Raw genomic sequence first — 24,732 nt, forward strand, 5'->3', positions numbered from 1 at the left:
GAAAAGAAGCCCTTGAGGAATTCCACCATGATTTCAACAATTTCCATCCCACCATCAACCTCAGCCTGGTCCAGTCCACACAAGAGATCCACTTCCTGGACACTACAGTGCTAATAAACGATGGTCACATCAACACCACCCTATACCGGAAACCTACTGACCGCTATTCCTACCTACATGCCTCCAGCTTTCACCCTGACCACACCACACGATCCATCGTCTACAGCCAAGCTCTGCGATACAACCGCATTTGCTCCAACCCCTCAGACAGAGACAAACACCTACAAGATCTCTATCAAGCATTCTTACAACTACAATACCCACCTGCGGAAGTGAAGAAACAGATTGATAGAGCCAGAAGAGTTCCCAGAAGTCACCTACTACAGGACAGGCCTAACAAAGAAAATAACAGAACGCCACTAGCCGTCACCTTCAGCCCCCAACTAAAACCCCTCCAACACATTATTAAGGATCTACAACCTATCCTGAAGGATGACCCAACACTCTCACAAATCTTGGGAGAAAGGCCAGTCCTTGCCTACAGACAGCCCCCCAACCTGAAGCGAATACTCACCAGCAACCACATACCACACAACAGAACCACTAACCCAGGAACCTATCCTTGCAACAAAGCCCGTTGCCAACTGTGCCCACATATCTATTCAGGGGACACCATCACAGGGCCTAACAACATCAGCCACACTATCAGAGGCTCGTTCACCTGCACATCCACCAATGTGATATATGCCATCATGTGCCAGCAATGCCCCTCTGCCATGTACATTGGTCAAACTGGACAGTCTCTACGTAAAAGAATAAATGGACACAAATCAGATGTCAAGAATTATAACATTCATAAACCAGTCGGAGAACACTTCAATCTCTCTGGTCACGCAATCACAGACATGAGGGTCGCTATCTTAAAGCAAAAAAACTTCAAATCCAGACTCCAGCGAGAAACTGCTGAATTGGAATTCATTTGCAAATTGGATACTATTAATTTGGGCTTGAATAGAGACTGGGAGTGGCTAAGTCATTATGCAAGGTAGCCTATCTCCCCTTGTTTTTTTCCTACAAACCCCCCCCAAGACGTTCTGGTTAAACTTGGATTATTGCTGTGCACATTGTAAGATGAGCTATTGCCAGCAGGACAGTGAGTTTGTGTATGTGGTTTTTGGAGGGGGGTGTGTGGGGGGGGGGGTGAGAAAACCTGGATTAGTGCTGGAAATGACCCACCTTGATTATCATGCGCATTATAAAGAGAGGTTTCAAAGAAAGTGAGTTTGTATGTGTGTGTGGGGGGGGGGGAAGGGTGAGAAAACCTGGATTTGTGCTGGAAATGGCTCTACTTGATGATCACTTTAGATAAGCTGTTACCAGCAGGAGAGTGGGGTGGGAGGAAGTTTTGTTTCATGGTCTCTGTGTGTATATAATGTCTTCTGCAGTTTCCACGATATGCTATGCATCCGATGAAGTGAGCTGTAGCTCACGAAAGCTCATGCTCAAATAAACTGGTTAGTCTCTAAGGTGCCACAAGTACTCCTTTTCTTTTTACGAATACAGACTAACACGGCTGTTACTCTGAAACCTGTGTGTATATAATGTCTTCTGCAGTTTCCACGATATGCTATGCATCCGATGAAGTGAGCTGTAGCTCACGAAAGCTCATGCTCAAATAAACTGGTTAGTCTCTAAGGTGCCACAAGTACTCCTTTTTTTTTTTTTTACGAATACAGACTAACACGGCTGTTACTCTGATAGCTGCATACAGAAAAGCCCAGGGCTCAAATTGCTATTTCTGACAAATCAGTCATGTAAAAATACATTTCTATTGAAACTCCAATACAGTGTGGGATCTTCAGGGTCAGAATAACCTGATCCAGCTTTCACCTGAACAGTTGATTCATGCAGTTGTTGTTTGTAGGATTAAAACGTAATCCTTATGTACAGCTACATGCAGGGAGCAAGTGTGTGATCTGTCAAAGCTGTCTGCGCTAAGCCATTCAGCACTTTGCTTTTTAAATGTTTTCCTGTGTTGAATGGCTGTAACTTTCTCCCATTTGGAATTGGAGGCTCAGAGAAATGCTACTTGAATGATGTTTATGAGACTGTTCATTGAGCTGTTAATAAAATGAAGGTGCTGGCTGTACAGCCAGAGGGAGTGGTGTTAAACATGCAGACAGTGGAAAGCCGTTAACCTCTGCAGCAAATATGTGGCTCTCTGGCTCTTAGCAAGTTACAGACATAGCTATGTTTGAAACAGAGATGTGGTGAGAAGGAGCTGGCTCAATGATGTCAGGTAGTTTCAGTCTCTGCAGTGTACGTGCTCTGCATGGAAATGCGGGAGGAGGAGGAAATGACATGGTCTGCACTGCAGCACATTGCAGCACTGCCAGAACAAAGCCTTGTTGGAAAAACACTACCTAAGTAGAGGCTGTGTGCTGACCACTGTTTGGGAGCAGGGTGTGGAAATGTCACCTGCTTTTTAGAGAAGTCAGTCTCCTCATGTTGGAGAGGCAAGGTGGGTGAGGGAGTATCTTTTACTGGACCTACTTCTGTTGGTGAAAGAGACAGGCTTTTGAGCTACCCAGTGCTCTTTGTCAGGTCAGGGAAAGAAACTCAGAATGTCACAACTAAACAAAGGTGAAACAGATTGTTTAGCACAAGTAATTAGCACATTGTAAGAGACCATTCAAGGTGAAGTGGCCAGTTAATGTCTGCAGTCATAGGACAAAAAGCGGGGGGGGGGAGGTAGTGGGTTACAGATTGTTGTAATAAGCTAAAAGAAAAGGAATACTTGTGGCACCTTAGAGGCTAACAAATTTATTTGAGCATAAGCTTTCGTGGGCTACAGCATCCGATGAAGTGAGCTGTAGCTCACGAAAGCTTATGCTCAAATAAATTTGTTAGCCTCTAAGGTGCCACAAGTACTCCTTTTCTTTTTGCGAATACAGACTAACACGGCTGCTACTCTGAAACTTGTAATAAGCTGTAAATCCAGTGCCTTATTTAGGACCATGATTTTTAGGCGTTGTCTACACTGCCACTTTACAGTGCTGCAACATTCTTGCTCAGGGGTGTGAAAAAGCACACCCCTGAGCCCTGAAGTTTCAGCGCTGTGAAGTGGCAGTGTAGACAGTGCACCAGCGCTGGGAGCTACTCCCCTCATGGAGATGGGTTTTTTAAAGCGCTGGAGCGCTGGTGTCATGACTACACAGCCCCGTTAAAGCGCTGCCGCGGCCGTGCTTTAACATTGCTAATGAAGACTGCCCTTAGTGCCTAGCAAAGTTATGAATTTAAGCTCCGAAGCTCATCTTTTGAAGGGGTGCAGATTTCCTTTGAGATGAGGACTGAGAGGTCAGATACTCATGAAAAGTGTTTGCCCACAGGGGATATGGTGTTTTTATCTTTTATCATTTTTCTGTGTGAGTTCATTCGAGAGCAAGGTGCTTTCACCCACATAGTTGTCGTCAGGGCATTTAGTGCACTGGATGAGGTACAACCCCACATGTTGTGATAGGCATGTGTAGGACCACATGGATCTTGAAAGATGTGTTATGGGGGACATTTATCATTGTAGCAGTGGAGTTATGTCTGCAGGTTTTCTGTCTGTTGTTGTGGCAGGGCCTGGTGCCACTTTGAGTTGGTAGGTGGTCTCATACAACTGCCTGCCAGCCTCAGCCCCAGAGGCCTTGGAATGATCTGAACAAGGAAATTATTAGTGAGACTCCAATTTTCTGTTGGCAAAGGAAACCAATTAATGGGCTCATCACTATCTTAAAAACCTCTACACCCTCTGAAATAGGGTTGGAGAGGTGACTGTCCTCCCACACTCATTAGCAGCAGAGATACTTTGTAAATTGATCTTACACTATTAATTAGTATGTAAAGCTGAATTCAAATATCCCTGCAGGAGAGAGTCCAGTCTGGCAGAAGGGGTCAGGTGAGCTCTTTATCTGTTGTCAAACTTCAGGTAATTTCTAGTGACAGGCAAAAGCGTGATGTAAACTCATGAGAGCTTCACTCTGACCCCAGTAATATTCTGTCTCTAATTAATGGTCTGCAAATGGTCTCGGGCTCATCATAGCACATAAGTTTGTGTCTCAGGTTTGATTTCCTAATGAAGAATCTTGCATAGCTGTATCTTATGGAATTCCTGTCCTGTGCCAGGAAACTCAGCAGGTAAAGCATACCTGACATTTCACTGGCAAATGATTAGAGAAACGCAGGATTTGCCACCTTTGATTACAGGAATATTCCCTGTAAATCTGTGCATTTTAGAAAAGGGCAGTGCAATTCTGAGACAGCTGACTCCTGACCTACGTGTCCCAAGGAAACGTATTACTCTAGTGCCAGCATGCTGGAATTGCACTGTGGGGATGACTTTATTATTTATTGTTTGTATTGCAGAATCGCCTAGGAGTCCCAGACATGGATCAGGGCCGCAGTGAGCTAGACGCTGCAAAAACAGACCAAAAAGATGGTTGCGGTATTACGGCACCGGAGACTACCAGTGAAATTACTCTAGAGCAAGGCAGTCCTGCATCCAGTGGTGCCAAAGTACCATAGACTGCAAAGCTAAGGGGGGGGCCACGGCCTGACCACTTTTAAGCAAAGATCCTATACTAAATCAGTGCAGCTGCTGCCAGAGCATTACTCCAGCTGCATGGTCACACAACCACAGATATCTGACCCGGCCATCCCCCTGTACAGAAGAAGGGGTGGCTGGGCCAGATATCAGTGAGTGGCATTGCGACCTAGTGCACAGGGTCACAACACCACTCAAATTTTGCGCAGCCACCCTTCTGTCTAGATGGAGGGGTGCTGAGCCAAATGGTGTTGCAACCTGGCACACAGGTTCCTGGATCGTGGAGCACTGGGGAGTATGCTGAGAATCCAACTCATGGCAACATCAGCTCATGCACTGTGTGGGTAAGAGAGAGGCTCCTTGGCTAGGGGAGACTAGGGGTCACTGAGGGAGGAGGGGACTATGGGAACCAGAATGGGATCCCTGGGGGTGGGATGGGGTCCATTATTTGTCCCCTCTCCCCCCGAAGCCTCTGGATTGGCACCACTGCCCGCATCATCTCTGTGAGGAAGTGCGTGTAACCAAGTCATAGAGCACTGCTCCTCTTTTAGAGCTGGATCCAAAGCTCATTGAAGTCAGTGGAAAGACTCCCCCTGACTTCAATGAGCTTTGAATCAGACCTTTTATTTTATGGTCTGCAACAGCAAGCCGTGTCGTCTGGTACCTAAAGCCCAACGAGAGTAATGATTTGCCAGGACAGGGCAGCATGGGAGTTAGGGCTTGTCTACACTGGCAATTAACAGTGCTGCAACTTTCTCGCTCACGGGTGTGAAAAAACACCCCCCTGAGCACAGCAAGATTCAGTGCCGTAAAGCGCAGTATAGACAGTGCACCAGCGCTGGTAGCTACGCCCCTCATGGAGGTGGTTTTTTTAGGGCGCTGGAAGAGCGCTGTGCTGCGACTACACAAGCCACGTTGCACTTTAGCATTGCCAGTGTAGACTAACCCTTAGACTCTGCATTTCTGGAGGATCGGTTCTGACTGGCTTGATCTCCTGTAAGCACCTTGCATGCTTTATTCCTGGGACCTTAGTCTGTGGGTTATAGGGCCGGCTCCTGCTCTTTGTTTCCACGGGCTCATTTTTGCCCAGAAAAGCCTAAGCCTGTAAAAGCCCCTGGGGAAGAAGAGAAGCCAGCCCGGCTGCTTCCTTTTGGGGCCACTGCTACATAAGAGGGGAAGAAATGGGAATCCGCTTACCACAGGATGCTCCAGAGAGATGGCTTCCCTGCCAGTTAGTTGCTTGTACAATAGGAGGGGAGGAGCAAGAGACAGGTAGGGGAAGAAAGGATGGAGCACATGGGAGGGTGATGAGGTGAAGTGCAAAATCCAGCCATGTGATTTCCTTTTCAAAAAAACACAAAATGTTTATTGCATTAAAGCCAAATTAAAAATGGACAAGTCCCCTTCATCCGTCCTTCACCCTGCCAGTGTCAATTCCCCACAATGGCAATTGATGTCGGTGCCACACGTTTCTGGTGCCATCACATGCGGGTCTGTGGGCCATTCTTGCCATTGGAATGCACTTGTGCCGTGGCAGTCTGAAGACCCCGGCCTCATCATTGGAAGTAAAGTAGCAAAGTGTAGGCTGGCCTGACTGTTCCTGCAGCCTCCTGGCTGACATCCATAATCTGTCTCCATTTAATAATAATAAGAGACAGTTATCTAAAGTTCTAGATACCTGAACACGTAGTTAAGGTTACAGCAGAATCCCAGCATTATTGAAAGTTAATTCATATAAGCGCTTGCCCAACCAGCCACCTATAAAAAAGCTCTTTTCTATCCTTTCATCATTCCAGAAAGCACATTATCAGCCCTCTCAAGAGGGTAGTTTTTTTGAGTGTGCCAGAAGGTCACCATATTTGGGCTTTTTCAACCCAGGGGGAAGCAAGTTCCAGAATCCTGGAGCCCTCACAGAGAACGCAGCTTCCTCTCTTAAGGAGGGGGATCCAGCTCATGTGCCTCTGCTGGCAACAGGGCACAGGGAGTGTGGAACATAAAACATAAATCCCTTCCCTGGCAATTTACTGCTTCCCTTCCGATCACAATGTCTGGAAATCCCCTTTGCTTCATGAAATTACCCTGAAGATCAGATATGATGTGAGTCAGGAAGAAATAGTCACTAATTACTTCTGTCCTTGATGCAACTACATAACTTCCATTGAGGCCCAAACAGACCCTAGCAGCTAATGCAAGAAGGTCCAGAAAACTCTGAATGACCTCTGACCTTGTGCACCACAGATATACTGATGCACAACCAATAAGAGTATTGAGAGGGAGACCAGTCTGTGTAGACATTCAGTTGACCAGAGCGATTCACCTCTTCTCACTGTACTGATTTGACCTAGATACAGGGCACAGGACAGGTTTATCTTAATAATCTTGGTGAAGCAACATGCTTGTGTTGGCTTCCATCTCTTAGTTCATAAGACCGGCCATACTGGGCCAGACCAATGGTCTGTCTAGCCCAGTAGCCTGTTTTTCAACAGTGGCCAGTGCTCCTTCAGAAGGAATGAACAGAACAGGGCAACTTTGAGTGATCCATCCCCTGTTATCCAGTTCCAGCTTCTGGCAGTCAAAGGTTTAGGGACACCCAGAGCATGAGGTCATGTCCTGACCATCTTGGCTAATATCCATTGTTAGACCTATCCTCCATGAACTTATCTAATTCTTTTTTGAACCCAGTTATACTTTTGGACTTCACAACGTCCCCTGGTAATGAGTTCCACAGATTTACTGTAAGTTGTATGAAGAAGTACTTCTTTCTGTTTGTTTTAAGCCTGCTGCCTATTAATTTCATTGGCAGACTCCTGGTTCTTTTGTTATGTGAAAGGGTAAATAATATATTCCATGATTTTAGCCCTAGTAGCTGCTTCCTCATACTGGTTTGAGGTTCAGGAGGAGGAGAGTAACCAGTGGTGCCTGCCGGCTCCCACAGAGATGAATCCCAAGTAAAACAAGCACTTTGTAAAGAATCTTTGATGTGCCCAGATGCTATCCACATAGTTGGCAGCTGCCACCAGCCTGGGGGAATGGAGGAAGTTTGTCTACTGCCTTACTTTTCAATAGCATTTAAAGTAATTGTTACTGACCCCTTATGAGTTTGCAGGTAACTAGCACATTTTATGGGCTTTGTCCATGTTAATTTCTGAGATCTGGGTCTAGGCCTAGGAAGAAGGGAATATGCTCCTCTACTGGCTCTTTGTTCCAAGAGAAGTAAAAAGCCCAAGGGAATCTTGTTCCTGTAGCAGTCAGTCACTCATGGTTCTCATCAGGTAAAGCATGCCTTTGTAAAATGGGGGTGATGGCAGGGCTGCCCAAAGCCAGCTGTTGCGGGGAAGGGGGTCAGCTCGATAGGAAGCCATAAGATTTTGGAGAGGGGCAGGGAAGGCGAAGCCATATCTCTCTCTTACATATTTCATTTATAACAATTGTATTGTAGATTAGCCATAAAATATCAGCCACCTTCTCTTCCCCACCACTTGAGGAAGCCAAGACACTGAATTGTTAGACACTTGAACATAACAAGCAGAAAGTATCATAGAGATGCAATAATGGGACAGAAGCAGGTGCCCTTCTACTCTTGTGATCTAGAGGAGAGCAACTCCACTCCACAGCCTCCACCTGAAGAGGAGGTGGGCTCCGAGTACAGCATGAGAACTGTCCAGAGTTCTTCCAGGAAATCTCCAGTTCTGACTGTCTTTAATATTTACTTCCTTTTGCTTTGGAGATGTTCACCAGCTTCCCTGGTCAGAGAGTCTGTTTGAGACAGGAAATTATTCCGGGATCCTGCTTCTGACAGTATGAATTACAAAACAGCTCGCCTTCCATGCATCTCCTACTGGTGCCAGGTCCCATTTGTGATTTTGTGCAGGAGGTCACCGAAAGCTTGCATTTGTCTTCCATGGAAATGTCATAACGCTGTCTGTTTTGACCTAGATAATCAGTTCAGGATGTCAATCTTGGAACGACTTGAGCAGATGGAAAGGAGAATGGCCGAGATGACGGGATCCCAGCAGCACAAACAAGGAGTAGGAGGCGGGGGCAACGGGAGCGGGAATGGAGGAACCCAGACGCAAGTATGAGTCCTTCATCTATGAGTCAGTTTTGCTTTATACGCGTTACTTCTTGAATTCGCTTTTTGGAGGGTGGGGGAGATATCTTTTAAACACCACTTGCCTCTCGAGAACCTTTTAATTACAACCTCCTCTCAAAATCTCCATCTTTTCCAGCCCTATAAATAGTCGTTCTCACTTCTTTTATGGATTGATTGTGAATCCATTAGGAGATGCATATCTATGGTCCATGGAAGTCTGCTCTAGTGACACAGAAACCCAAATTCTGTAGCCTCCCTTTGGAGATGGGCACATAGTGAAGAATAAAGACAACCTGGCATTGGCTGGCCCAACAGATGTAAGAAGAATGAGGCTTCTGTCAGTGTGACGCTCAGGAAGGCTTCTAAATATTTTACATCTGTTAGTGATACCTTATTCCCTTTTTACGTACTAGTTGAATGCTAGTCTGACAGCTTAACTCCCACTGAGCTCTTGCTGGGGAGCACGTAGAACTGCTGCTGAAGGTTGGAAATGGCCCCCAGAGCAGGTAGTTGTTTGGTGTGTGCTTGTAGCAGAGGCTGCAGGCTGCTACGCACAACCCCACTGGCTTCATAAACTATCTGGACTAACTATTTTCTGTGTGATGAATCAGAACAGTAAATCACTTTGTTAGTAGTATAGTACAGTGTTATATGAAAGAACCAAATTTCTCATACATTTCCATAGTTATTTAATAAATATCATAGAACCACGCCCCGCAGAACAGAAATACGCTGTCTCCAACATCTGTACTGGCCTTGGTCCCAGAAGCAAAGCAACCAGGCAGTCTCCGCCATCCCAGCGACAGCAGCAGGGTAGGCTGTAGTAGCATCGAACAGCAGCAGTAACCCACGAGCAGGTAGACACTGCCACCCCCCTAGGCTGGAATGACAGGGAAGCTGAGGTGTTTTAACTGAAATATCTTCTTTGTAGGGTTCATTATTTCTCGTAAGAATTTTATTCTGCTTCCCAGTATTTCTGTTCAAACGTACATTTCCCTACAGGTCGTCTGTTGCTCTGAAGCAGCATTTTGGGTTAATTATATCCCTTACTATTAAAACATCCCTTCCCAGGAACTGGCATTGGAAGGTGTTGATGTCACTAATTCTCATCTGAAAAATACCTAAGTATGAAATTACATAAATACCTGTTTTAAAAGGTCTGTAACTAAATAGCTACACAATATAACATAATGACTCCCAGAGGAACTCTTCAAATCTCTTGAGTTAACTCTTGCACTTCTAGAAAGGGATTTCTTTTGTCTTTTCAGTGTGAACTCCTTTAAGAAAGAGAACTAGCCCATGCTATGTACTTGGGCTGTCACACAGCGGCAAAGCCGGGAGGTTAAATTAAAGCTCACCCTGCACCCTGAACACTCCCAGTTGTGTTTAGGAATGGAAGGGATAGCAGATCAGCGCCTGCTGCTGCAGTACTTAGGCACAGCGGGGCATGTTATAAAACAAGTATTGAATTATCAGGAGATCTGTCCGTTGAGCAAGGGGTTCCCTCTGAGTTCAGGATTTTTAAATTTTAAACTTTACATTTTGTTTAAATTTACTTGACAGTCAAAAGCACGTTTGATTCCCAAGGGTCCAGAGCAGTTTACAAACATAACTACTGATCTACAAATCACAAACAGAGATCACTACATCCACCCTGGGAATTCATTCACCTTGGGGGGGTCAAATATGGCTGCTGTTTAATGGCACACAGCAACACAATAGTTTAGGATTGGAAGTGAAGAACACTGTAGGAACCACAGCAGTTAAAGCTACTGGGGAACTTAATGCAACCAGATAAGTTACCAGAGGTGGAATTTGACCATTGCTCTGGAGCTAACAGCTTTAGTTATGCAAAAAAATGCCATGGGATCATTACAGTCCACAAGTAGGCAGGAGTTGGCTTTATATCTCATTCTAGAGACTGAACCTCCTACAGCTGCCTAACATCAGTGCTGTTGCACTGGTTCAGTACTTGCTCAGATGGAAGAGTCACCTGTTGAATCATCCCTATGCTACCTGCAATATTACCTAGGACTTCTCCCATCGCAATGTTGACATAGTCCAATGAGACAGGAGGGGATTATAGCATGGAGGGGGAGGTTCACTAGCCACATAAAAAGAGCTCCATTAGCACTTGTAACTTGGAGTCTGTTTAAAATGTACCTGATGATGGGGATGAGGAGTAGAGCAGCAATGGGGGACCCCTCGGGGAGGAGAAGTGCCCCGCTGGCGAGATATGCTGCTGGAACAGAAATCCAGTCTGTAAGCATATAGGGTTGGGCAGTTCCATTTCAGAGTCTCTGGTCTGTGAGGGACATCCAGCATTTATAGCTCTGATCGAGTAAGCACTGAGCCCATTATTCAGCTTCTGCCTTTGTAAGCACATTCCAGCCCTACAGAACAGATAAACCAGGGAAGGAGCTGGCAGGAAACTCGGTAATAATTGCATATTTAGGGGTCTTTCACCTGATCATCACTGAGAAAATCAAAGACATTAGCTGGTCTAAGAGTTCTGGGTGACCAGAGAGAACAGTGCCTTGGGTAGCAGTGAAGAAGCAACTCATAACAGGAGTCTTTTGAACTCAGCACACAGTATCTGGGCTTTCTATTTGTTCAGACTCCTAGATCTCTGTGGCTCCAGAGACCTCGCAGTCACAGTTCCTGTCAGCACTGCCACAGTTTTGCCATGGGCAGTAACATACACATGCTACCTCCTGTTAAGAGGCCTTTTTGTGATTTAATTCTTCTTAGGGGTGCGGTACACATGACTGAAGTCGTCTTTATCCACAGACATGACAGAACACCTGCAATTCTGCTTCCCAGAATCTTTCTGCACAGCTCTTGACCAGCCATGGCTCTTGGCTTTTGGTCATTGCAGCTATTCCCTGTTTAAGTACTCTTTCCAGGTCTGGTTCTGAGAGGCATTGGCTTTGGTGGGAGTGGAGTGCTCAGCGTCTCCTCCTAGCTCAGGTAGTCCATGAGAAGGGCACCCTCTTGTACCCAGTGTGCCACTTGTAATGGATTGCAATGACCTCCCTAATGTGGAAAGTTACCATATAGAGTTGACTGTAAGTACAGGTTAGTGCAAATAAATGAGGTAACCTGTCAGCTTTTGTCTTGTTCCTCGTGTCACATTCATCCCCTTCTGTCACTTCCCTATCACTAATTATTTTTAAAAGCAAATGCACACAATGGACTAACAAGTCCTGCCCAGTGCAGGATGTGAGTCCAAGCCCCCCTCCCAGATGACAGCTTCTGAGATGTGCATATTCCTTGCAGTGTGTGTCTGGGACCGGCACGTTGGGCAGCTGCTTTGAGAGCCGTGTGGTGGTGGTGTGTGAGAAGATGATGAGTCGTGCCTGTTGGACAAAGTCCAAACACCTGATCCATTCGAAGACTTTCCGAGGAATGACCTTGCTACACCTTGCTGCTGCTCAGGGCTATGCAACACTGATCCAGACCCTCATCAAATGGCGGTAAGACCCAATGCTTCAGACTTCTGACTCATCAGTGTAGAGGCTGCAGGAAGCAGGTATAATCTCTGGTTGGCCTGAGTTTCTGGGTGTCTCTTGCACTTTGCAGAGGATGCTGCTTGTTGCAACCTGCCCCAGGCCCCCGTTGTGCATGGGTACCAGTCTGTTGTGAGTGGACCCAACCGCTGGATCCCACATGCTTCTAAGCCCCCTGGGTTTGGATAGTTGACTGGTCATTGTTCCTAGCGCTGGGGATCTCAGGTGCACTCCCAGGAGCATCCCCCATGTCTGACACCATTCTTGGGCAGTTGGATCCTTCAGTACAATCAGAACCAGTGCTCCAGCCCTCCTGAGCCACCCAACTGGTTTTATCCATTCTCTGAGATCTACTTTGCTGTGGATGCTCTGAGCCTCTCAATTAATCTCTTTGGGAACAACTCGGCACGCAAGTAAGGAACACAGTCTTAGGAAAGGGGTTTCTTAGTGAGAGAAACTTTTACTCTTGAAAGCACTGGGGAGTTATATTATTGGAAAAAACCGTCCTGAACTCCTGCCTTCTCTCTCCTCAAGCCCTTTCTTCTGAGGTGTCAATCATGACCTCCCTTCACACAGCACATTCCCCTTTAAATGTAGTCTCTGACTTCTTTGGCCACATGTCCAGGTTGAGAAACTCCAGCCTCTGTTCCTATCCAGACTGCTGTGTAGAGAATTAAATGTTCCTAGGGTTGACCTGCCTGTGAGAGACAATCAGTTGATGTGCCTCTGTTGCTCTGTGTCAGCTTCTTAGACAACATCATTTAATTAGGTGTCAAGCCCCCACTACAATATGGATGTTCTAATCCACAATAGAGATTACAATAAAGTGGGGCCCCTGGAACAAAATGGCATTCACAAAACAAGAGGGAGTTCACCCTTACCACAGACAAATCCCCAGTCTGTCACATAGCTTTCTTCTCTGATTTTAGGGGATAAAATTATCCCCTTGTTGTGGTTTCCCAGGGCCAAGTGCCTCAGCCTTTTACATGGAAGCTAGTAACCTGCTTGGGTTGGCATGTACGTGCTGGCCTTGCACTGGCATTGTGCTCACCTGGGAAGTGGAAGATCTAGGTTCTCATTACATTAGTTGTATATGTTTGATGTTTTCGTTGCTGGCCTGTCTCCATCTTCCACTTCATAAATAGAAGCTGATTTAAACTTGACTTACTGTGGATCCCAATAAGCTCTCTAGATTTTCCCCATCCATTTGTTCTGGAGCCACTGTTTCCCTTTCCCCTCTTTGTACTGTTAAGTGTTTCACTTAATTTAGCCTATTTTCTTTGTGAGCAGTCTGTAGGGGTGTGCATGCGGTATAAAATAACAGCCTAGTATTTGTCACCAGAGTTTATGGGAGCTAAAGGCCCCAATCTATGAGGCAGATCCTGAACTCTTTGTCTAGATACTTATTGGCCCTCATCACGGTAGTATCTGAATGCTGCAGAATCATTCATGGCGTTGTAGGCAGCACCATTGTGAGATAGGAAAGCGTTATGCCCATTTTTCAGGTGGGGAACAGAGGCACGAGGTAGGTCAAGTGACTTGTCTAGGGTCACCCAGGAAATTTGGGGTTGAGCTTAGAATGGAACCCATGTTTTCATCTCAGTCCAGTGCCCTATCCACTAGACCATCCTCCTCCCTAATCCAGACTCTCCTTTCTCACGAGCCCTTTGAGAAGAGGCACAAAACCCAGGCCACCAGCTATAGCAAGTGTGCGTTGTAGGCATGCAGGTGTGTTCAGCTCTTCTTTTTGTGGTCAAGTCTTGGGGTGTAAAGCTGTGGTTTTGTGTAAGGATCTTAAGCTACAGAACGTCATTTCTGCTCTCATTTCTTGTGCAGCACCAAGCATGCAGACAGCATTGATTTGGAACTGGAAGTTGACCCTTTGAACGTGGATCACTTCTCCTGCACTCCACTGGTAAGTAGTAGAGCATTCTTTCTGTGCCAGTGACTCAGTCCACTGAGAAAGGAGAATGATCCTCCTCAGCGGGGTGATGAGCTCCTTCTTTGCTGCCATTCCCAGTCCTCTTGAACTTTTGCAGTCTAATGGAGTAGATGTATCTTGCATACTGCTATGCTGTACAAATAACATGACTCTAGCAGGTCTTAGAGTGTTTTGCTCTGAGAGAAACCAAAATAGTTATCCCAGTTTTTTGAAGAAGTGTGGGGTGGGTTTTCTTGTTTCCAGATCTCTTGTTTTGCCCAAGCATCTCTGCACTGGTGCCTTGAGGAAAAAGAACTTATGTCTTTTTTTACTAGTTGGTCTGTTTACATGTTTTCCTGTCTGTGAAGGTCTCAATCATCCTATTGTGTCAAAGCCGGTGAACTCACAGTTACGTTTCCTGATAACCTAGAAAATCCAAATCACCAAACATACACTGAACCAAGAATAAAATAAATAACCAAATAATGAACCAAATAAAAACTAATTCCCATAGGCAGGTGGAATTTTTTAGATGAGCGTATCCCCTGTGAGAAGTTGGAGTGACACTCTTAGGGCTGACAGAGTACTTGAGGTAATATCTTCAATTGTATGAACTTCTGTTGCTTGTCTGTCTCACCTTTCAAGCTAACAAAAAGCTCTTCTTCAGGTGATGTGTGTAAGCTCAAAAGCGTGTCTCTCTCACCAACGGCGGTCAGTCTAATAAAAGATATTATCTCCCCCACCTTGTCTCTCTAATATCTTGGGACCAACATGGTTACAATGACACTGCAAACACTGTCAGGGCTGGACTACCCACAGTTTGTTCATTGATATAACTAGGTTTAGAATCCATTTAGTTCAATCAGTGCAACCCCCTTGTGTGCACTGGTTTGACTAACCTGATTTACAGTAACACTTCTAGTCACACCATGTAACTCTTGTAGAAGGTGTAGACAATGTCTTAGCAAATAATTTTGCAATTCTTGACTCTTCTGGGATGCTGCTGCCCAAGATGCCAAGTGCTATTTACAGCATTTTTCTTCTCTTATTTTTAATAACAATAATTCAAGTCTTAAGTGTGTTAATCATAGATACAAGCTGAAAAGTTAGAGTGGACAACTGCAAGCAGTGATTCAAGGCCATTGTGTAAAAGGAGTAAGTTTATGGGCCAGAGTCAGCTCTGGTATAAGCAGGTGCCATTTCTTGAGGTTGAGTGTGGTCGAACCTCTTACACCAGGGCTGAGCTGGTACTGCACCTGCTGGCCTATTTAGATAGGTGCACATGTGTATGTGCTTAACCATCTCTTTAGTTAGTAGACAGACAGGAATAAGCTTTCATAAAGCTGTAACGTGCACAGTTGCACTCTCTGTGACATTGACAACAAGCAGTGTTTGAGTGCAAAGATGCTACTGCCAGCCTTAATGAGACACTAGACATGGTTCCTTTATTTATACTCATTTGTATTCTCTTAGCTCCCACACTACATCAGGCACTGTTTCAGAGACTGAGTTTTAAAACTTGCCCACATGTTATGGTCCCAAGAATACTTTCTTATTAAGAATTGTGTAGTTGCTGGCTGCTTTTAACTTTTGTGGAGAGGTCTTTCTAGGTTCCTGCTTCTCTAGCATTGTCCTGAATGTTTGACTTTTGCATGATTATTAAATACAAAATATAACAAGTCCCAGCTGTCCAGGAGCCTGCCTCGCAGTTTGCTTCTGACTGATCCTTTCCTACCATGTTACAGCTCATTGCGTTCCCTTTTGTGAGCAGAGTTCCAAAGCAAGCATGGCATAGCTGATGTCTCCCCATGTGGCCACTTGGTCCTTTGAAATCCAGATACAAAATTCATGTGAAATGTAAGGACCCCTACATTTCTCCCTTTCCTAGCTTTAATCCTGCTGCTCATGTGCTCATCTGTCTATAATTCCCGTGTGTATGCAGTTGAGCTCTTCTGCCTCTGGAGTATTGCTGAGATTTATGCCCATATGAAAGTTTCACTTGTTGCTCAATAAGAAAATTTCACCTTAATTTATTATGGATGGATAGGCAACTCCTTCTCCCGGTAAGTAGAGAGTAGGACTTATCTAGTCCTCCATAATGACCTCTTATTCAGTTGTGACACTTATAAAAGCTATCCTTTGGTGTTGAAGCTTTTGCCAAGTTCTGCTGATAAGAGCTGTTTGCCAGTGATCTGAGAAGAGAACAAGAGAGGACTCCACTGCCTTAGCCAGAGAGTGAAGCATCTACAGATGTGTCCTGGGTTAGCCAATTGTCCTTTTCTCTTTCAGATGTGGGCATGTGCACTGGGCCACATGGATGCAGCCATTGTGCTGTATAAATGGGACCGCCGAGCCATCTCTATTCCTGATTCTCTTGGGAGACTGCCACTGGCTATTGCTCGGTCTAGGGGTCACGTGAAGTTGGCAGAGTGTCTGGAGCAGCTACAGCGAGATGAACAAGTTCAGCTTGGGCAAAGTCCCAGAATTCACTGCCCTTCGAGTGGGGAGCCCCACACAGAGAGCTGGGTTGCCCAGTGGCAAAGTGAAATAATTACTTCTCAAGAGCCTCAGAAGGGTGTCACTGTTATGTCCAGTTCAAATACAGGTAAAAACAAAAAAACCTGACTGTAGGTTTCTCTGTGCTAACACACGACATGCAGGGTATGTCTACCACTGCAGCTGGGAGGTGTGATTCCCTATGCAGGTAAACACACTCATGCTAACTCAAGCATGGCTGGTATGTTACAACCAGCAGTGTGGATGTTGTGGAATGGGCCCAGCTTAGGCTAGCCACCCAAGTCCAAACCTGCCCAGTCCCCTGGTTCTGAGCTCAAGTGGGTAGCCCAAGCTGCTGTCCATGCCTCAGTGTCCACACTGTTATCTTTAGCATGCAACTAAAGCAGAGCTAGTGTGAGTCTGTCTGCCCATGCTGAGAATCACAACTCAGCTGCAGTGTAGACATACTCATAGTGGCCTGGAGCAGGCAGTTTACTTGGGGAAGGTGGAGAGGATGTTAAGTGAAGCTGTTCTATCTCTGCCCTGTTTCTTTGCTCCCAGCTCCCTGTCTCTCTCTAGCATTCCCTGTATTTGCAGGAGCATTGGCAAGTGTAAAAGTGTGTCAAAAGGTACAAAATTCTAGCTATTTGGAAAGGAAGTATGAACCAGTCATAGGAGTGGTTCATCTTAGCATCCTCCCAGATGTGACAGTCACTTCTCCTGCATAAATTAGACCATTGTATCCCCAGGCATGGTCTGAACTGTTACTTGCACTCCTGGGAGGAGGGAGGTGTTATAGATGACAGGAGCACTTTCAGCAGTTATCACATCAATTGTTCAGTCCTGACTGATGGTTTGTTTGCTTCCAGAGTTAAGACGACCGAGGTCTGAGCCCTCCAACTACTACAGCAGTGAGAGTCAGAAAGATTACCCAGCACCCAAAAAACATAAACTGAACCCTGAGTATTTCCAGGCACGGCAAGAGAAGCTGCTTTCCACAGCACTGAGCCTGGAACAGCCAAGTGTCAGGAAGCAGAGTTCCAGCTCCAAGCAATCCATCCCTGAGACAATCAGCCACAGTGAAGGGATAAGGGACTATGGCAGGGAGCTCTCCCAGCACATCCCAGAAGTTGCTGGGTACCGGGGCTCTGGTGGCCAGGCAGGAATCAAGTGGAACCCAAAAGACATTTATATTGGTGTGTCTGCAGTGCAGGTGACGGGAAGCCAAAAGGGGATTGCGTTGGGGAAGGACACCGTAGCCCATCGGCTGCGTCAACGAGAGCAGATGAATGTGCTGATGATGGCTGACAGGGAGATAGTGGATGGGGAGCTGCTTTCCTACAGGGACAATGTGGAGAATGAGGACTGCTTACAGCACATGGATGACTTGCAGGTAAACATATATAACATGGTAGCGAGGCCAGCTGAAGTGCGTCAGCCTCTGAGACCATACCTGACTGACCTGTGTGCTGTGGTGGGAGGTGTTCTTGCAACTATAGAGCCCCCAAAGCATGCTTTGCAAAAGTTCATGGTTCTTGCAAACTCTGCACATTCCCCTCTGACAGTAAGTGGTGTCCTTTCAGTCCTGCTGTGAAAGTGACTGTTGGCATGAATGGTTGTGCATTGTATTGCATTGCACTGTATTAATTGGACAGTCTGCTCCCTTGTAAAGTTCTGCCAGCTATAATGGAATTTTCCATCTTGAAATGAATGGAACCAAAGCAGAGGAATGTGCTAAGGGCCCCTGCTCTGGGTAGCCAGTGCTGTGCTATCTTCTATACAGAAGGGTACCAGAGAGGTGGGGATGGTTCTTGCCTTTTTGCCCTTTTGAAAGGTTTCTTGTCCACCTCAAGCTAGGCTATGTGAAGCTTGAGAGCTGACTGTGCTCTGAACTCAACACCTCCCATCAGTCACTCCCAGGAAGTGCTGTTTCAATGTAGTGGGCAGCAAGTGCATGGTCCAAAGGATAAGGAAAAGTCAGAGTCTGTTAGCATTGCCACTAATGGAGGTGGCAGGGTTGCCAACTTTCTGATTGCAGAAAACCGAACTCTCCTGCCCTGCCCCTTTCCAAAGCCCCGCCACCGCTCACTCCATCCCCCCTCCTTCCATTGCTTGCCCTCCCCCACCCTCATTCATTTTCACTGGGTTGGGATGAGGGAGAGGTCCAGGGTGGGGCCAGAAATAAGGGGTTTAGAGTGTGGTGGGGGCTCCGGGTTGGAGCAGGGGGATAGGGTATGGGAGGGGGTACGGGCTCTCTGGACTGGGGCCAGAAATGAGGCGTTCAGGGTGTGGGGGGGTGGGGCTCTGAGCTGGAGAAGGGGATTGGGGTTCTGGGGCAGGGCGCAGAGTGCGAGCTCTGGGAGGGAGTTTGGGTGCGGGAAGGGATTCCAACCTGGGGCAGGGGGGTGGGGTGCACGAGGATTTTAGGTGTGCGGGCTCTGGGTGGCGCTTATCTCAGGCAGCTCCCAGAAGCAGGCAGCATTTCCCTCCAGCTCCTAGGCAGAGGCGTAGCCAGGCAGTCCTGCGCACGGCCCCTGTCCACAGGCACCGCCCCTGCAGCTCTCAATGGCCGCGGTTCCCAGCCAATGGGACCTGTGGAGCTGGTGCTCAGAGTGGGGACAGCACGCAGAGCCCCCGTGGCCACGTCTCCACCTAGAAGCCTTTTCTGGGAGCCGTGCAGAGCCAGGGCAGACAGTCACCCAGATCCCTTTTCGATTGAGAGTTCCAGTCAAAAAGCGGATGCTTGGCAACCCTAGGAGGTAGAAGAAGCATTCTAGCCCTGTAAGAGTGGAGGAGCAATCCATACTGCTACAGCTAGACACAAGAGATCCCCATGCTGCAGCTGAGCTCCTGCAGAGATTCCAGGTGTTCACATCTCCTTCCTAAGTGGATTACTTTGCATTTGTCATTATTGAAAACTGAATGAAATTCAATAAGGGCAAATGTAAAATACTCCATTTAGGAAAGAACGATCAGTTGCACATGTACAAAATGGGAAATGACGGCCTAGAAAGGAGTCCTGCGGAAAGGGATCTGGGGGTCATAGTGGATCACAAGCTAAATATGAGTGAACAGTGTAACACTGTTGCAAAACAAGCAAACATAATTCTGGGATGTAAGCAAGACATGAGAAGTAATTCTTCTGCTCTACTCCGTGCTGATTAGGCCTCAACTGGAGTATTGTGTCCTGTTCTGGGCACCACGTTTCAGGAAAGATGTGGACAAACTGAAGAAAGTCCAGAGAAGAGCAACAGAAATGATTAAATCTCCCCACTGTATTTTCCACTGAATACATCCGATGAAGTGAGCTATAGTTCACGAAAACTTATGCTCAAATAAATTTGTTAGTCTCTAAGATGCCACAAGCACTCCTTTTCTTTTTGAGAAATGATTAAAGGTCTAGAAAACATGACCTAAGAGGGAAGATTGAAACAATTGGGTTTGTTTAGTCTGGAAAAGAGAAGACAGAGAGGACATAACAGTTTTCAAGTACATAAAAGATTGTTATAAGGAGGAGGGAGAAAAATAGTTCTTATTAACCTCAGAGTATAGGACAAGAAGCAATGGGCTTAACTTCCAGCAAGGGAGGTTTAGGTTGGACATTAGGAAAAAACTTCCCAACTGTCAGGGTGGTTAAGCACTGGAATAAATTGCCTAGGGAGGTTGTGGAATCTCCATCATTGGAGATTTTTAAGAGCAGATTAGACAAACTCCTTTCAGGGATGGTCTAGATAATACTTAGTCCTGCCATGAGTGCAGGGGACCTCTCGAAATCCCTCCCAGTCCTATGATTCTGATCTACAGACACAGGCAATTCTGATGCTGTTCTGCTCAAGCAGCTTGCATTTTGAACCCAGGGTACTACAGACTAATGTCCTTGTTCATGCAACAGGGGTGTAACAGCCTGGCTGCTGAACACCTTTGAGTTCACATGTGCACGATACCAACCCTGCACCACTAATGAAGAAGCATTGCGGCAGTGAGCAGCTACAATGACTATGCGAAGCTGAAGGTGGTGCCCATTGGCTGAAGAAGAAATCACTGCAGTACATGAGGCGTGTGGAGGAAAGGGAGAGACTATATGGATAGTGTTTTGGGAAGAGAAATATACCAAGATATGGTGTAGGGGAGAAAATAATACCCAGCAAAAAAAGAAGATGGGGAGAGGAGACAGATGAGTAGCTTAATTTTTAGGGGAGGAAGATTATATATGCTTTCTGATCTAACGAGGGGTGGTAAGTGAAGTGGCAGCCAAGAGAGCGGAGCCTCAGAAATATACCCACGCACTACATCTGGAGAGTCTTCCACACAGCCAAAGTCATGAAGGGAAACAAACCCTTGCAAAGCAGGGATGGATCTGCTTGGTGTTTGCAAAAGATGCATTCATATTTCTGGAACTGCCTTGGGTTCTGAATTATTTGAGCCTCCCAGATCTTTATACACAGTGTGGGGCTTGGATCAGAAGGCTTCTTCACAAAGTCATATTTCTGTCATGTAAAGTTCTCTCCTTAATGTGATTTTTCTGTTATCCTCTTTTACACCAGGCATAGGCTTTTGGATCTTGAATTCAGCATTTAAAGTTTGTAACAGAGCAACCCTGGCAGCATATGGAGTTCTCAGATCAGTCTGACCCCAGGCAATCTGATTTCAGCACTACACTGGCAGCGTGAGTGGGTGATCTCTGAGCAATGAATGCAGGCCTAGTTTACGTTTTGATTCCTGTAGCTTGACTCCGGCGATTATGATGTGAGTCTCGTATCACCTGTCTGCAGTTAGTGGTAGCTGTGAGGTCTCTGTACTTTTGGAAATCAGGACAGTGGTAAGAGGTGTTAGCATACTAATGGCTCTGTAGCTTATGCCCCTTTACTAACTCTTGTCAGGGTCTCATACAGTTGATGAAAAGGAGGGCAAAGGAATTAAAAACCCTGAGGTACTTTCCTAAGAGGGTCTTTGGAGCAGATGAGCATTGCCTAATAATATCTTTTGGGGCCTCTGAGGAAGAAAGGGACAGTAACTGGAGAGAATCCAGCTACCACTGCAAGATCCAGGGCCATGCAGCTGAGATCTAACATGATCCCTATATTGCAAACTATATTAACAACTAGCAGGCGCACTTCCCCAGCAGGAGAACTCATCTGCTCATTGCTGTTTGTTCCAACACAACCTCAGACACCTCTAGGTTGAACCTTAGACAGGTAGCCTTCTCCAACTCCAGTGTCAGCAGATACTGGCCATGGCTCCTGACTGCATCAGCCATAACAGGTGAGTTGAACTCATGTGGCCTGATTTCAAATGTGCCTCACACAGTGGGAAAGGTCAGGAACTTTGCAAATCATAACATGTGTCTGGTGCAGTTTTTGTCATAGAATGAGCAGCACCTCATAGAATTACTTAAGTCGTAGAATCATAGAATATCAGGGTTGGAAGGGACCTCAGGACGTCATCTAGTCCAACCCCCTGCTCGAAGCAGGACCAATCCCCAACTAAATCATCCCAGCCAGGGCTTTGTCAAGCCTGACCTTAAAAACCTCAAAGGAAGGAGATTCCACCACCTCCCTAGGTAACCCATTCCAGTGCTTCACCTTCCTCCTAGTGAAAAAGTTTTTCCTAATATCCAACCTAAACCTCCCACAATGCAACTTGAGACCATTACTCCTTGTTCTGTCACCTGCTACCACTGAGAACAGTCTAGATCCATCCTCTTTGGAACCCCCTTTCAGGTAGTTGAAAGCAGCTATCAAATCCCCCCTCATTCTTCTCTTCTGCAGACTAAACAAGCCCAGGCAATCCCAGTCATTTAATAGTAAAATACACTCAAGCCCAAGGGAATTTATATGTAAAGCTAATGTCATGAGGCAGAAGAGCCAACATCACGCTGTGGGATCCTGGATTTTTAGTTCAGTTGGTCTCAATGGTAACATTTAGTCTGATCCTATGTTAATCCTTCTCCCTTGCAGCTCCACAACCCAGGTGAGAAAGGAGGCATTGAGACAGAGTATTTTTAAGAGACTTAACTGCGTTTAATTGTTGTTTTAAATATTAGTAATTGTGTCTGAACTGCCATCTAGCTCTGATAAATAGTACCTGGCAATGGAGGGCATTGGGCTATTTTTAACAAAACATTTCTTGTGTGGAATTGTTGCTGTTCTCCCAAAACAGTATCTCTTCCTGTCACTGGCCAACTTAGGTTGAATACTAGCAATTAACGATAGTTGTAAGGGAAGATTTCTGTAAACATTCTTGATTATATGTATTTGCGTAATTCAACAAAGATGATATCACAAAATGTATGCTAGCCATTGCACAAATGTAATGGTACAGAGCATTAGCATAGATTATGTGTATATCAGCTCATGACCTTTGCTGCACACTTGTTATATGTGATAGACATTCTGAATCCCTGTAATATTCTATAGGAGCTGCTTAGAGTAACCATCACCCTTTCAGTGGATCTAAATGAAGGAATAATAGAAAATCTCCTGACAGAAATAAGTCATGCTGTCATGGGATAGGTCTCCAGGCATAGTGGTTTTGAGAAGCTCTTGAAGTCTCTGTGGATCATGCTCCCACCTTCTTTTCTCTTACACAGTTGCTGGTGGGCTTGGATTTCTTGCATTGTTGTCATGAATGTCAGAATCTGACATTTTCTGTCTTTGCTGTTATCCTGTTACCATTTAATTTTGAAGTCTGTAGTGTGTGTGGCACAGATCCAGTGTGCAAGGGGCAGTGGATTTTCTAGTGCTCTGACAGGTGTGGTGGCAAAAGCATAACAGAAATAAGACTGCTGCACAAAAGTTTTTGTTTAAACTTCCAAGTTTACACATGAAAGGTCTGGAAAATTTGCCAGTTCGTGGGATAACAACATCCTAGAATTTCAGGCCAGGTCTATGCTACAGACCCATGTCAGCATAACAACGTCGCTCGGGGGAGTGAAAAATCGGCACACCATAGCGACATTATTATACCGACCTAACCCCCCGTGTAGACAGCGCCATGTCGACAGGAGAGCTTCTCCCACCGACAGAGCTATCGCCTCTGGGGGAGTTAGAGTAACTGTGCTAATGGGAGAAGCTCTCCTGTCAGTGTAGGAGCATCTTCACTTCAGCGCTACAACTGTGCCGCTATGGCACTGTACAGGCCCTAGTCATAGGAACCGAGGTGTCATGCTTGTGTCCCGGAATGTGGCCAGCACCAAATATTTAATATTGGGAGCGATGTCCCATACCTGTATCAGGGACTGTTTTCTCCACTACATGAGAGGATCACCTGATGCTTGGAAGCACTCCAATACAACAGTGTTAGAAACTATATAGAAACCAGAGGGAAAGGAGTCAAGTCTAGCAAAAGGAAGAGTGAAATACCAAACATGAATATTTATTTCTAAATAAAAAAAAAAAACTTAAGGGAGCAATAAGGGTAGAAATATAGAGGGAAGATGCCCACCAGTCTAGGCAGTTAATTGGAATGGGGTTGGAGGTAAAGTGTGACAAACTGTATGAACTCTGAACTTGTGTCCTCTTCCACTGTCTCTTTCATGGGAACATAGGTATGTTCTGGGTACTGGAACAGCCTTTGAAAGTATGCAGCAGTGATGCTAAATGAAGATTTAATGCTTTTCTCCTGTCTCTCCTCTACGGGTCAGAAACAAGGTCTCAGTCTGTGGAGGTCTCTAGACTTGTAAAGGAGAATCCATGCTTGTTAAATTTCTATCCTTATTTGTTGCTGACAGCATAACCAGTGCAAATCACTCAATGCCTTTCTCTCTTTCCTAATGATCACAAGTTATTCAGTCCCCTCCCAGCCATCCAACACTGGCCTTTGGGTCTGGAAAAACTGTAACTCAGTCTATGTCTACACTACCATTTAAGGCGGTATAACTTATGTCACTCAGAGGCATGAGTAAGCCACCCCCCGAGCGACATAAGTTAACTGATCTAAGCGCTGGTGTGGGCATCACTCCGTTGGCGGGAGAGCTTCTCCCGCCAACATAGCTACTGCCGCTTATTGGGGGATGGATTAATTATTATGTCAACGGGAGAGCTCTCTCCCATCAGCAGAGAGCGGCTACGCTGGAGATCTTACAGTGGCGCAGCTGCTATAAGCTCTCTAGTGTAGACATAGTCTT

General features: G+C 45.9%; 1 protein-coding gene across 5 annotated transcripts in view; it reads left to right on the plus strand.

The window, feature by feature from the left end:
- CAMTA1 (calmodulin binding transcription activator 1) overlaps positions 1-24,732 on the plus strand; it is a 913,014-nt gene that overhangs the window by 852,546 nt on the left and 35,736 nt on the right. For 4 of the 5 annotated variants that reach the window (XM_043531564.1, XM_043531565.1, XM_043531568.1 and 1 more), the window contains 5 exons: positions 8,525-8,664; positions 11,961-12,157; positions 14,027-14,105; positions 16,401-16,716; positions 17,477-18,000. In XM_043531564.1, coding sequence (XP_043387499.1) covers positions 8,525-8,664; positions 11,961-12,157; positions 14,027-14,105; positions 16,401-16,716; positions 17,477-18,000 — 1,256 coding nt within the window. Of the gene's footprint in view, positions 1-3,542; positions 4,933-8,524; positions 8,665-11,960; positions 12,158-14,026; positions 14,106-16,400; positions 16,717-17,476; positions 18,001-24,732 lie in introns of those variants that run through there. The other variant, XM_043531567.1, reaches the window with a different exon arrangement.

The sequence above is a fragment of the Chelonia mydas genome, chromosome 18, assembly GCF_015237465.2.
Source record: "Chelonia mydas isolate rCheMyd1 chromosome 18, rCheMyd1.pri.v2, whole genome shotgun sequence".
Taxonomy (NCBI): Eukaryota; Metazoa; Chordata; order Testudines; family Cheloniidae; genus Chelonia; species Chelonia mydas.